Consider the following 13,451-nt stretch of genomic DNA (forward strand, 5'->3'; position numbering starts at 1 on the left):
TGAACCTTTTAGCGGCTCGGAGGCGTGGGTGTCAATTTATTCTCAATTCGAACGTGCCGGCTTTGCACGAACGCGAAACTTCTTTCTCTCTCTATTTGTACAATATATAGATACACACACACACACACGTAGCGCGTCCGTCCGCCGCACAATTCGCTGCAAGCTCTAGCAAGAGCCACTCATGATTATATTGAGAGAGTGATGTCATTCGGCGCTGCAATAACAATATTACAAGGATGTTTTACTGCTGACGAGGATTAAATATATTTATAAAACGCCCTGATGTTTGTTTCCTTAAATTTTATTTAGTAGGAAAATTACAAGCGCGCAGTGATGCGTTTGAGCTCGAGTTTATGTATGTATTACATTTAAAATTACACGAGGAGCGGCAAAACGAAATACTCTGTGAACTGAGATCTGTATTTAATTTTGCGTCGGAAGTGTAAGAATTTAAAAAGGCATGGCGTGATAAAATCCTTTTTAAACAATATGTAATCTGCTCTCAACGCATGAGATAAGACAAATATGGGCGTGGAAAAGCGTATAAAACTCTAAAAGGGGCAAATGCATAGTAGTTGTTCCCGAAGTAAAATCACAAAGTTAGTCGTAGAGTCCCGGCGACAAATAGAGCTTGTGGTTGAACCCAATCTGCTCGATGCACATTGTCTGCGAAAGGCAGTCGCTGGTGATACTCTTCGACAGCACCACGTCCACCTGAAATTTTATTTTAAAACAATTATTTTGATTAGAAATCAAATTTAAAAATTTAAAAACGGCACCTCTTGAAGCATGGAGTAGACGTGCGTGTTGTGCGCTTTGGTCATGAAAACCTCGACGATTTTCTGGATGAACCAGCTTCCTTTGTTCACGTCCCGCAACGCGACGTACCCTGGAAATACATCTAGCGGTTCTATTTGGCATTTTGAATTAAAATAATGGAAAAGAGTGTCGCGAATTTCTCTGGATTCGGTTAAAATTCTTAAAAGAACGCCAGCGACCAATCAGGAGAAGTGAGCCGTTCTCTGATTGGCTGTTTGATGTAGCATTGTCTAAGATCGAGACTGCAGCGCCACAGCGACAGAAAGCGCAATGAACCGACGAGCAGCCGTGGTGGCGCTGCAGTCTCAATTTTGATCGGGTGTTCCGTCTAACAGCCAATCAGAGAACGGCTCCCTTCTCCTGATTGGCTGTTGGTGTTCTCGTGAAAATTCACAATGCAAATCGCTTTGATAACGGCTTTCGGCACGTCTTGTCGAATTATCGACCGAGTAATTAGGTAATTTCAATTAATTCACGCCTAAGGAATCGATTTACTTTGACAAAAATGAATTTCCTGTGATATTTTGAGGTCTAACGAGTTTTAAAGACTGGTGTCGCCACCTATTGGAAGCTTTGAACATTTTTCATACAAAAAATTGGTCTTTAACGAATTTCTGCAGCCTTTAGTGCACATCATCAGCAATTTAATCCATTTTCCCCGACGTTGATCAAATATAATCAGCGCTAAATGAATTTTAATTACCTCTGGGGGCGGCATGAGCGATGAGGACGTCGGACAGCTTTCGCACAGGAAAGGGCAGGTTTCCCATTCCGTCGGCCTCCGTGTGGTCGGCCGTCAAGCCATTTCCAAGCTTCTGCACCATCGCTTTTGATTCTCCTCTGGAACACGGAAATTGCGATTTGATGCTTAATCAGCCAAGCGGATTCGGCGTATATTTATTTCTTTCGCACCTGCACGCTTGAAAGAAAAACACTTTCGGCTTGTTTATCAGTCCTCGACAGTTGACGGCGTCAAATTGCTCAATCACCCAGGTGTACGGGATCTGAGGAAGTGGAAAATGATGTTTGTTTTTAACGGACATGTTGTTACATCTAATTGTTTTATGGTTTTTAAACACGGGGAAAATTGTAATACTTTATTCCTTTGAGAAATAATTTTAAAACTTTCATTTTCAGCCGTTTTCGATCCTGAATAATTTTTAAATTTGCATAAATATAAAAATATTGAGGGTAAAGGTCACCTTTTAACGAAAATTCGATTTTTCAAGGTGATAAAACTATTAATTAATTTGAAAATGCCCTATATTAACGAGTGAATATCAGGAAAATTAACAAATGACAAGAAGTACTAATTTATGTAATTCTCAACATCATTCCTTCATTTTTATTTTAAACAAAATTCATTTGCTCTCATGGAAACCAAATTCTGACATCAAATTTGGACTCCGAACGATCAAAAACATATGAAACGACACCAAACTTGAGTATTTGTGTTTACTACCATCAGGGTAACGTCAGGGTTAGTCCCTGAAGGTCAAAACATTTAAGTTTGGTGTCATTTCATGGGTTTACGACCCTGTAGAGTTCGATCTTCAAGTTGGAAATGCAAACAAGGCGTTCTGAACATTGAAATTTTAAAAGGTTGGATTTTCAGGGTCGTTTATAGTTGAAAATTTTTGACTTTTTGATTTAGGTGTCCATTAAATGAATTCTGACATCAAATTTGAGTTCAACAAGGTCGAAAACGTATAAAACGACACCATACTCGATTATTTCTGTAAATTACCGTCAGGGTTGACCCTGAAGGTCGAAAACCAAATCATCGAGTTTGGTGTCATTTTATACGTTTCCGACCCTGAGGAGTTCAAATTTGATGGCAAAATTGGGATATTCAAACCCCTTCAATACTTTTCAGAACGATATTTAAACTAACGAGTTAAGTGTTCAAATACGCAGTCGGAAAATTTACAAGAGACGAAGAAATTTTTAATTTTAGTTCATTTCCTTCCTTTTTTTAATATTTGAATTAATTAATTAGTTACTTCTATGACTCACCGCTTTGCCGTCAGTCGTGATAAAAACGGTAGTGGCACTATCCTCTTCGTCAGTCTTTTTTATCTGTCCGTGGCACATGATGGCAACCATGCACGTGTGTACCTGGTAATGCTTCGGGTGTGCCACAAACATCTTAATCACCTTCATAAACTCCTGTGTTAAATAAAATTTAATCATTTCATTGAGCTAAAAATGAAAAAAAATACGTGCCTGTTTATCGAGATCGAGATGAACTTCAGTCTGGTAGCCGAGCTGCTTGAACAGCTCCTCCAAGTTCTTGTCATCGTGCTCGGAACCCTTGCGAGTCGAGTGGCTTTTGTCCATGTACTCGCGAATGTTGATTATCAAAGCCAGACCCTTCGGATTCGAGCCGCAACGGTACCGCTACATGAAAAAAATTAATTAAATGCGAATTTTAACGTCCGAGTCGGGAAAATCTTACTGGCGATTTGGATTTCTTGAGGTCAAGCCGTTGGTCGGCCTCGCGAACCTTGACATCGAGCGCCTGCATGGAGAAGTTGACGGAGGCGTCGTGGTACTGGTCCATCGTCGTGTACATTTTGGTCGGGATCACCTCGTTCATGTAGTCCGGCAGGTTCGTAGGCCGCGCACTGAAATCCAAATAAATTCCTTGTAAATTAAATAACCTAGCAATATTGGGAAATATTTGTATCTTCATGAATTGATTTCAATTTCTCTGCATTTACATACCCTAAGTGTTCGTCAGCGGGGTGCAGCTGATGCTGTGAGGGTTGCAGAATGTGCAGCAGGTCCTCGTACTTGCACACGTTGACGGCGTGCTTGAGTTTTTCAAACACGGCAGGCCCCAGTCGCTGGATATTCAGGTAGAAATCCATTTTCCTCATTTTAGCGTGTTTCGTCGTGTCCTGCGCGTTTCCAGGAAGTCGGCACGGAAAAATGAGACGCAATAGACGCGGAAGAATGAAAACTCACCAAATAGGGCTTGGCGAACTCGTCCGACAGCGCGTCCATCTCCTTCAGGGTCTCGATGATCCTCTCGAGGCCGATGTCCGAAGTGCGTTTGACCAGCTTCTCTAAATTCCGGTTGATTATCTGCCTGTCGTCCTCCAGCATCCCGAATGTTTCCGCTTCCATGCTTCCCGCCGATTATTTCCGAACTTTTCTTTCAACTGAGCGGGAATTTCAGGTCTTGTCAGCACGAAGGTTGAAGGTTTTCAGGCGGAGGAATTGTTAAAAAGGACGCGCAGGGGATTTTATTTGCGACCGCGGGAACACTCACCTTTTGCGTTACTCACAACAATCGCGTGCGAATATTTTTGTTTATGTCGAGATGCGCCGCGCAGGCACTCAGCGACACTGGCGCTTCGATCGATCCAGGCAGATTCGCGCCAAGAGGCGCCAAATAAAGGCTCGAGAATTTCAATGCTTTCACAATCAACTAGTTTTCTGACTGTTTTCTGTTGGTATATTTAACTAGGATGGACCGGAAATGGCTCGAAAACACGTTTAATTGTTTAAATTCATAATTATAATTAGAAACTCGTTGGAAAATTCAAATGCGCCTGAGAATTTTTAATTAGGGCTGCCAGATACTCTCCAAAAGGGGAGGGGGGCGTGCCGTTAAGCGGGAAATCCAAAAAATGGGAGGTAAATAGCAAAGGGGGCGTTCCCACTTTAATTACAAAAATTCGGCCAAACCTTTCGTACCAGAAAATGGCTGCGAAGAACAGTTGGGCAAAGAATGTTTGATTTTTATTCCTGTTTAGACCTGATTTTGACCAAAATCAATTTCCACAGAGATAACTTATGTATTAATAAATAAAAAACCATAATTTTGTTCCATTTCATCTCCTTTATTTGTGTATAATACGATCGCCTAGAGAATAACATACTGTCATAATCGCCATATTTTATTTTTTTTTTTCATAATTTCCTCGCGAACATTATCGTTGAGGAGAAGAGACGGGCGTTTGTTAACGAATTAAAAAATCACTTGGGCAAATCAGAGTCATTCGAAATGCTGCCAAAAGTTTAAAAACAAATCACAAGTAATCTGACGGACGATGCAGAGAGAGTAAAACGTGTGTAACGCGTGCAAACACTGAATCACAAACATACGCAATACAAAATATTCGATACACAGCGAAAGAAGGTTGTCGACACCCACACACAATTCGTAAAAGAATAAAATAAACAACAACTTCTGCAAAAATCTGAACGGATCGCGAACGAACTTGACTAGATCCAGATTTGAATAAATCTCGTTGCGGGCAGAGTAAAAAGCAGCTCAAAAATAATTAAAATTTGATAAAAAGGAAGGTGCGTGTCGCGTGTCGCGTGCTAAGAAGCGCAATCAGAAAACGTGGACCCTTGACTACACTGCGGGATTAACGCTAACTGAAATATCCCCCAAGAAAATCTGAAAAGCACAGCTCCAGAGAGACAAAAAGCGCCGCAGCCGCTCCTCCGCCGCCGCCGCCACGTCTCAACAATGCAGGAAAAAACCCCGAATCAATTAATTAGCGTATGGCTATGAGCTAGATATCACTAAAATTGCCTCCTTTGGGACGAAAAGGTGAGAAGCAGACAACTCAACTGTCTTTTGATATAGACACCGCCTGCGAAGCGGCCAAAATGGCAGAGATAAGGGAAGGAGGGCAGTTTTTCGTCTGAAAATTCGCTTGATCGGCGGGAAAATTGCAAATGTAATTAAAAACACTGGAAAAATCGTCCAAAACACAACCGAGTTAGCTGTTAAATTGGCCATGGAGCACTGTAGCAAGCGGAAAAATGGCAGATGACAGCGGAAATTTGACCTAAGGGGGAAAATTAATCCTGGTTACCAGTATTGAACATTGCGGACAACTGATCATTCAATTTAAATTAAACCAATCAATATATTACTAGCTAAAAAGAATCCCAGAGTAATTTTTGACGCGGAAATCTGGCCAACGGTAATTTCGTCCAGTAAAACCACGCATTCAAGAGGATTTTGACGGCTTTCAACTGCCAATAAGCAAACCAAACACATTTAAAGCCGAAAAAAATGACCGCTTTAGAAAAAAACCTGGACCTCAATTGAGTTTGAACAGCGGAAAATTGACCCGTGACATTTTAAATTCAAGATTTTTGCAATTTTACCGCTTTTCAGACGATTTCCAATTAACAGACGTCTCTAAGGGGGTTGGGGGCGGTTGGGAGGAGTCGGCCGGGGGCGGCTCACTTCTTTCGATTCTTCATTCCGGCTCGCAGCACCTCGGCGTAGCTTTTCTCAAGGTTGCGCAACCTGGCCACGTCGGCCGAGGCCATGCTGGTGAAGCCGACAGGCGGCGGCCGACGCGTCTCGACGGGGGCGGCGGCGGGGGCCGTCGGGGGTGGGATCGGGGCGGCCGGGGGCGCCGGAGCGGCCTGCTGGTACCGCGTCCAGGGCATCATGGCCGCGGCGTCGAGGGGGCGGCCGCGTCTCGCCCAGTGGCGGCCGCCGCCCGTGCCGCCTCCGCGGCGGCTGTGCTCGGAGGCGGCCGGCGAGTGCTCCCTGGGGGGCAGCGAGGGGCCCGGGGCGGCGGCCGCGGCCGCCTGCCGCTCCTGGCTCAGCTGCTCGGGCGTGAGGGCCAGCACTTTGCGGCGCAGCTGCTCGGCCTTTCGCTCGGCCCTGGCGCGCGCCTTCGAGCGACGCGAGCGCCGCCCCCGACCCACCGACTGCACGCTGCTCGGACTCGGCTGCTCGTCCCGGTCCAGCGGCTCGATCGTGCCAGCGTCCGGCTCTCCCGCCTCCGCCTGGCCGCTCACCTTCGACTCCGGACTCTTCTGGCGCTTCTCCCGCTTCTCCTCCTTGGCACCTGATTTTTCTGAGTTGAAAATTATAAAAAAGAAAGAATTAATTTAAATTTGTAAGACTGTTGGTTTAGAATTTTTTTATAAAAAGTGCCGCGGAAGTGGGCGGGGCAAACGACCTGCCAAATTTCCGCGGCACGAATTAAATCAAACCAATTTTCCATTTTAAAAAATAATATAAAGCTGGTTAAACTAGGATTAAATTGAATAAGAACCTTTTGATTCTGCGGCTGTTTTGCTGACGGACGTTTTGAGCACGCTAAAGATCTCGCTGAAGAGCTCCTTGTACTCTGGCGCCTTTTGGAAGCGGCTCTCGGTGGGGTCAGCGCACTCGTCGTAAACGCTGACCACGCACTCGGACGCCGGCGCCGAGATGGACCAAAGCAGTTTCCCGCCACCTGTTATCGAATTTTGGGTTAGTGAAGCTCAGGTTAGCGTTAAACTCGAGAGGCACCCACCGGACATGAGGTCCGTCTGGCTGGCGCGGTGCTGCTGTCGCGGCTGCTCGCCCTCCGACACGCCAGAGGACGAGTTCGTTTCCGCCTCCGAGAAGCCCGTCTGCACGCCTGACGCGTCTTTCGGCTCGCCTTCTTCCACTTTACCTGAATTACAGATTAATAAATTAGATATTAAAAATAAAAGTTCGAAACTCACTAAATTCGCTGAGTCCGAGGGCGCCGGGTGAGCCAAACTCTCCCGAGAGCTGCAGTTCTTCCTGCAGGGAGAGGCAGTTGCCTGCGTCGTGCAGCGAGGGAGCCGGCGAGCTGCAGGTTTGGTTGCCCTGCAGGGTGGACGGCGTCCCTGAACGCTTCGACGGCCGCCGCTGCATGCTCAGCAGGGCCTCGTACTTTTCCACCAGCACTCGGTACGGGTTATCAGACTAAAATTCTAATTTAGAGCTATTTTAAAATTAAATTTTTAGCTTACCAAGACTGTGTTTTGCGTCTCGGACGCAATTGATTGCACCTCGGTGTCAAGGTCATCGTCAAGAATGCTCTCGTCCTCCATGATGGAACTGGAAAAGTCGTCGTCCATGAGCGACGGTGTGGCCGTGCTCAGCCCGCCGCCACCTTGTTTCATGCACCGGAAGCACATTTGTTGGCCCTGCCTAAAATACAGATTTCAAGTCACAAATGGAAACAGGGCAGTCCTTCAGAGGTTCGGACACATATTAAATAAAATTTTGGCAAATTCTCGCTAATTTAAATGAAACCAACATTAAATTCGAGATCAACAGGGTCGAAAGCGTGTAACGATTTTTTTAAAATCCTCAGGGCAACGTCAGGGTTGTTCCCTCAAGGTACAAAATACAAAGCACCGAGTAAGATGTCATTTCATAGGTTTTCGACCCTGTAGAGTAAAAATTAGGGCCAACGTACATGTTTGTAATCTCCTCCTCGAAATTCCTGAGCTGTTCCTCTCGCAGTTTGAAGGCGGCGACGTGCTCCTCGAGGGCCGCATTTTCCTGAATCAACAGGGTGAGCTGCTCCTCGAGCTCTTCAGCGCGTTTCTGCTCGCGGCCTTGCTGCGCCCTGAGCTGCGCCACCTCGGTCACCAGAGCCTCCTGCTCCTCGCCCTTCGTCGGACTGGGCGGCGTCGTCGCCGTCACGGAGGCGCCGTTCGAGGCTGCAGCGGCGGCGGCGGCGGCGGCGGCGGCGGCGGCGGCGGTCTGGCGGCGCCGCTCGGCCGCCTGCGCCTCCTCCAACTGCCGACTCAGCTCCTCGCATCGCGTCTCCATCGAGTCCAAACTGTGGCACAGACTGCAGACGGAAAATTATTTATGGTAATTAATTTAAATGTTAAAATTAACCTTTTGATTTGCTTCTTGTCCGCGGCATTTTCGACGTGGAGGCGTTGATTGTTCCTTTCAAGTTCCTGAATGCTCACTTCCAGCTGCTCGTAAATCCTCAGTCTTGAATTATTCACTTCTCGCAGCGCTGTCGTTTGTTTCGTTAAGTACTGAAAAAAATTCATTCATGATTTTTTTTTAATTTGACCCGTAACGTGTCAGGTGCTCACCTCAATTTCCTGTGTTTGGTCGTCGATTAGCGTTTGCTGCTGCCGCAGGGTGTGCTCCAGCTCTTTGTTTCGCTCCAGCAGGGTTTTCCCCAGCTCGGCCGCCAGCTGCAGGTCTGCAACACAGAGATAACCGAATAATTATCACCGCGCAAAAACGTCCTTGGACCCGACGGAGACGAATTTGAATAAAATTTAAATATTAAACAATGAAAAAAACATGCCCTGCATCATGCAGTTTCTGAAGTCGGCCGGGTCGACGTCCTCGTCGAGCAGCCCTTCGGCTCGGTGGTTGGCGAACATGGCCGTGGACAGCCCGCGGGGGCTGCGGTCGAAGGGTCGGGCCGACGCTCAGGCCGACAACACGGGCATTTCGGCGACGATAACACGCACGCAGCAGTCGAGTCGACGACAACCACCTTGCCTGCTGCTCGAAACTCGAGACAGTCGGTCGAGACGGCAGCCGCAAGGAGGGGGAAGGGGGCCGGTCGCAGAGGAGATGCGAATGGCGCGCCGCGAATGCACCAAAAGAACGTCTGTTTGAATTTGCCGCCTTTTTTTCCGTCGAGAGTGCGTGTCTCGCTGAGGCATGCGCTTTGTTGCCATATCGATCGGCCTGCCCCGTTTATGGTGCAGTTCTCTGCGGCTTCCGAGTTTCGCAGGCGCGAACATGCACGGATGAAGCGAGACGCGCGAATTCCGCACCAAATTTGGAGAATTATTCCGAATTCGCAACCGTGAATGACTGAAAGGCGTCGCGACGTGACGTGTTAACAGTTAACTAATGCGTAGATTATGGAAATATAATTAAAAGAGGATGAAATTCATTAAAATAGCTCAAGAATGTGAAAGAACTTCCGATTTCTCGACAGGAAAATTCTTGTCGGTGCCGATACATAACAAAAACATTGTTTTACGACCGACGAATTTCACTTATTGCATTCCGCCATTATTATCGGATGAAGAAAATTCTTGAGATTTTTACATCCTGTCTCTTTGTCATTCTCGAATTGAGCGGTCGCGTGAGAAGTGGAAAAGGCCGCTACCGCAAACGGAATTATTAATTCCAGGTGAAAATGGGAGCATCGTCCGAGTCCGTGCGCCTCTATTTCAGGTTGCAGCAGAAGATGAAGGTTAGCAATTGGCATGCATCCATTTATTTTTAATTAGAAAATTAATTTCTCAGAAATGCGACGACGAGACGGTGGTTTATCGCATGCAGAAGAAGCTGGAGCGGCTGCGCGAAGGGTTTCCGGTGTGGATCGAGCACCCTGGGTGGAACCTGGCGACGGCGGACATGTCGGTGGTGCTGTGCATCGGCGGCGACAGCCGGATGAACGCCGGCGTGGCCAAGGACGTGTGCGACGCCTTCCCGGCCAACCGCAGGTTCCTGTCCGGCGAGAGCAGGCGCGGCCGCGGGCTCAGGGTGGGCCAGGTGGTGCCCGTGACCAAGCAACTGTCCACCAGGACGGGACTGAAGGGCGCCCAGTACATCTTCAACCTGGTGACCAAGAGGAGGCACCACGACCGCGCCACTTACAGGGGCCTCGAGCTGGCCCTGCGGAACCTGCTGCGCCAGGTCAGGGAGCGGAGGATCACCAAGCTGGCCCTGCCGATGCTCGGCTGCGGCCGCGACCGCCTCTCCTGGCACAGGGTGCGCAACCTGATCGAGAAAGTCTTCTGTCAGTACCCCATCAGGCTGCATCTCTGCCTCCTCGATGATTGATTTTGATTTATACTGATTCTTGGACTTCGACAGGTTGCATTATTTTGAGATTCAATTCTTTTGTTGACTGATAATAAATAGTGTTGAAAATTATCACTTGTATTTTTGTCTTAATATGGTAATTCGATTTCTTTTAACTTTTATCTGGCGTCCATCTTTTTTAATCTGTGAGAACTTCGCTCCTGATTTCGTTAAAAAGATTGTTGATATCGATCGCACCTTTTTACAATTTTGGTAAACTTGCAATAAAGCGTATAATATTAGATTTCTGTCAAATAATATCCGTTTTGTATTTAAATGCTGCGGATTTTCATTCAACTTGACACTAACTACAGATTTCCCGCCATTTTTCTCACCATGAACACGCGGAATTGATACTCTTGTTCTATAATTTGTGGATTTAACAGATGTAAAGTGGTAGAATTAAATTCTTTCAATCGTTTTCTGGCTGTTAACAGTACAAAAATTGCTGCGAATTTCTGGCGTATTAATTTCCCGCCATTTTTAAAATCGTTAAAATCACTTTGTCTCCAGCAAAAATCTTTACAAGCGCAGTTTTGAAGCGTTCTAGCGTAAAACTACTCATTTTATGCCACTCTTTAATGCATTAATATGTCAGAAACCCAGGATTTGGATTTTTCCAAGAATTTTATGTTAAAATGATCTCTGCCAGCTAGCGTTTTAAATTTTCGATCGAGAGCAATGAGCATCGACGCTTCTGATTGGCCGCTCGACTGTCTCCTGATTGGACGCCATATTAAATTCTGACTGGCGGGAACCAACAAAGATTGCAACCCGGACCCCGGTGGGAATTTCAACTGCGCAGAAGGTTTTAACCTTGTTCAACCATGCGCAGTAATGAGTTTCAGAATCTCTATTAGATGAAGAAGCGATGTGAACATTCTGCGCATGCTTAAGATGCGCACAAGTTTACTGCGCAGCTTCAAAACGGGCGAATATTCAAACAACTAAATATTTTGACGCCATATTTGACTTCTGACCGGCGGGAAAAAAACAGATCGCAACCTGGCTCCTTGTTTAATTTCTATTCCAATTATAACGGCTAAAGCGTGTATGAATTTTCCGCCATTTTTCAAATCACTTTTCCTCTACAGCAGAAAAATCTTAGAGTTTTTAATTGTTTTTGTGAAGAATCATTCAAAATTTAGGTCAGTTTGCCGCTTGACAGCATCACAAACCAGAATTCTAAATTTTTTCCAAGAATTTTTGACATATTTACCGCCGCCATTTTTTTAAATGGCAGTCAAGCACTTCATGATTTGTTTTTACCTTGGTGAGAATAACAAACTCTTAATTTCGATAAATAAATCAGCAAATTCAACTCTTCATATCTGCAGGACCGTGAAAATTAAGCAAAAATATATGTATTTTATGCTCTTTTCGGCCCATAAATCAATTATTTTTGGAACTGTTATTTACTCCGCGCAGCCATAAAAAAGATCCCAGCACGAGCAATTTGAATACCGTTAGGATGAAATTTACGAGGAATTCAGCAAGTTTAGACGCGTTTATTTTTTTTAATTAATTTTTCTATGTTGTAACGAACAATAAATCACCGCGCGGTTGGAATGAGTTTCGCTTTTGTCGGTTAAACGTGACACCATACTTGTCGTCTTGCTAAGTCGCACAACAGGTTTCATTGTTACGACGAATGTGTGTGTTGCGTCTTCACATAATCCAGCAGCCAATCTTTTAACGAGATCGAATGACGTTTGTTTGCACACCCAATAATAATAATACATATTAATATGTGCCACACACGAGGATCGAGTTTGATTTTGCGAGGCGAATTCGCTCGGTGTGGCGGACAAAAGGGGATTGAATTCGTTACAAAACCGGGCATATTGGGTTTCGATTGGAATCAAAATCGACGGAAGCGATTGAGTGTCGTGTCGTGTCGTGGGAAGTGCAATAAATTCAGGGCCATTTTTCTTTTGGCACTTTGAAAGTATCTTGTCGTGTGCGGATTTTTCGGCGGGATTTGAATAAAATATTCGACTTTCTCACGATTGCACCGGCAAATAATAATAAGAGAGTGCAAACAAGGAAGAAAATAGTAAATTATATGGCCCGCGTTGCAGAGAGAGAGAGAGAGGGAGAGGAGCTTTTGTATTTCAGCGCCCAAAGAGCTGGTGAAATAAAGGAAAAAAATCTATGCAACAGACAATAACAACAACGGCGGCGACGCTGCTCTAGTTTTGGTCGCGTAGTTTTGAAAGCTAGCTTATTTTATGGCTATTAATTAACTATGGTGATTAATTAACTTTCACAATCGCCTCGTTTAGGAATTTTTTAATCGCTATTTTTACCGGAAATTTTTCTAAATTGATTTCCTTGCTTGTAGCAATTTTTTGAACTAATTATATTGTCCGAAATTTAAAAATAAGCAGAAAAAAATGTTTTTCGACATTTTTTTGACATTTTCAAAAATTAAAATAATTGATTTTTAATCAAATTATTAAGAATTGTAATAAAAATTTTGAAAACTGACCATTTCCAGCCCAGATTTCCTCCGCGGCGGTGACGACGTCGTCCCAGTCCATATGGGAGCTGCGCTGTTTGTTTCGGTGTGGCAGAAACAGAAAAATGCTGCGCTGATGGATCTCGCCGAGTGAGTGTGTTTGTTGCAGAAGATCGAGCTGCAGCCTTATTGTGTCGGCTTCATTGAAAGAGAGAGAGAGAGAGAGACTTTCACGAGAGCGCCTCCGTGGGCCAACTGCTGCTCCGGCGGCTGCCAACGCGAATGAATGTCTAGGTCGGAGAAATAACTAGCAGCCAGCCTCCTCTCGGCCAAGACGCTGCTCAACTCGCCGCTCTCCCGCAATAAAATCACACACACTCGCCACACAGTCCACCTGCCCACCTTGCCAACCCGCACTCACACTCACACGCTCTTTGCTTTTTGATAGTAAAAAACGACACGCTCTTTTTTATAATCGCAGATAAGGCAAAATCTGGTGAAGCTGTTGGTTTGATGATGTGGGATGATTAAAAGATGTTAAATATGCTGCACGTACAACGATACATAATTATTTTA

General features: G+C 45.4%; 3 protein-coding genes across 6 annotated transcripts; 1 reads left to right on the forward strand and 2 right to left on the reverse strand.

The window, feature by feature from the left end:
* Positions 1-295: 295 nt before the first annotated feature.
* LOC135933939 (caspase-3-like) lies at positions 296-4,177 on the reverse strand. Of its 2 annotated transcripts, XM_065475372.1 has the most exons (10): positions 4,097-4,177; positions 3,790-3,986; positions 3,547-3,722; positions 3,278-3,446; positions 3,046-3,219; positions 2,836-2,988; positions 1,732-1,823; positions 1,523-1,659; positions 780-889; positions 296-714 (listed from the first exon to the last, which is right to left on the reverse strand). In XM_065475372.1, the coding sequence occupies exons 2-10, from the start codon at positions 3,949-3,951 to the stop codon at positions 601-603; spliced, it is 1,287 nt and encodes a 428-aa protein (XP_065331444.1). In that variant the 5' UTR covers positions 3,952-3,986; positions 4,097-4,177; the 3' UTR covers positions 296-600. The 2 variants fall into 2 exon arrangements, with proteins under 2 accessions (XP_065331444.1, XP_065331443.1); XM_065475371.1 differs by having other exon boundaries at positions 3,790-4,176.
* Positions 4,178-4,649: 472 nt separating this feature from the next.
* Positions 4,650-13,179, reverse strand: centrocortin (cerebellar degeneration-related protein 2-like). Of its 3 annotated transcripts, none has more exons than XM_065476920.1 (9): positions 12,906-13,179; positions 8,671-8,783; positions 8,462-8,610; positions 8,031-8,411; positions 7,579-7,759; positions 7,306-7,531; positions 7,110-7,253; positions 6,867-7,049; positions 4,650-6,665 (listed from the first exon to the last, which is right to left on the reverse strand). In XM_065476920.1, exons 1-9 carry the CDS (start codon positions 12,955-12,957, stop codon positions 6,037-6,039), a joined length of 2,058 nt encoding a protein of 685 aa, XP_065332992.1. In that variant the 5' UTR covers positions 12,958-13,179; the 3' UTR covers positions 4,650-6,036. The 3 variants fall into 3 exon arrangements, with proteins under 3 accessions (XP_065332992.1, XP_065332991.1, XP_065332993.1); XM_065476919.1 differs by lacking the exon at positions 12,906-13,179 and adding an exon at positions 8,892-9,118; XM_065476921.1 differs by lacking the exons at positions 6,867-7,049; positions 12,906-13,179 and adding an exon at positions 8,892-9,118.
* LOC135934951 (ADP-ribose glycohydrolase OARD1-like) lies at positions 9,652-10,408 on the forward strand. Its single transcript, XM_065476944.1, has 2 exons — positions 9,652-9,800; positions 9,854-10,408. Exons 1-2 carry the CDS (start codon positions 9,744-9,746, stop codon positions 10,391-10,393), a joined length of 597 nt encoding a protein of 198 aa, XP_065333016.1. The 5' UTR covers positions 9,652-9,743; the 3' UTR covers positions 10,394-10,408.
* Positions 13,180-13,451: the final 272 nt, after the last annotated feature.

The sequence above is a fragment of the Cloeon dipterum genome, chromosome 1, assembly GCF_949628265.1.
Source record: "Cloeon dipterum chromosome 1, ieCloDipt1.1, whole genome shotgun sequence".
In the NCBI taxonomy this organism is placed as follows: Eukaryota; Metazoa; Arthropoda; class Insecta; order Ephemeroptera; family Baetidae; genus Cloeon; species Cloeon dipterum.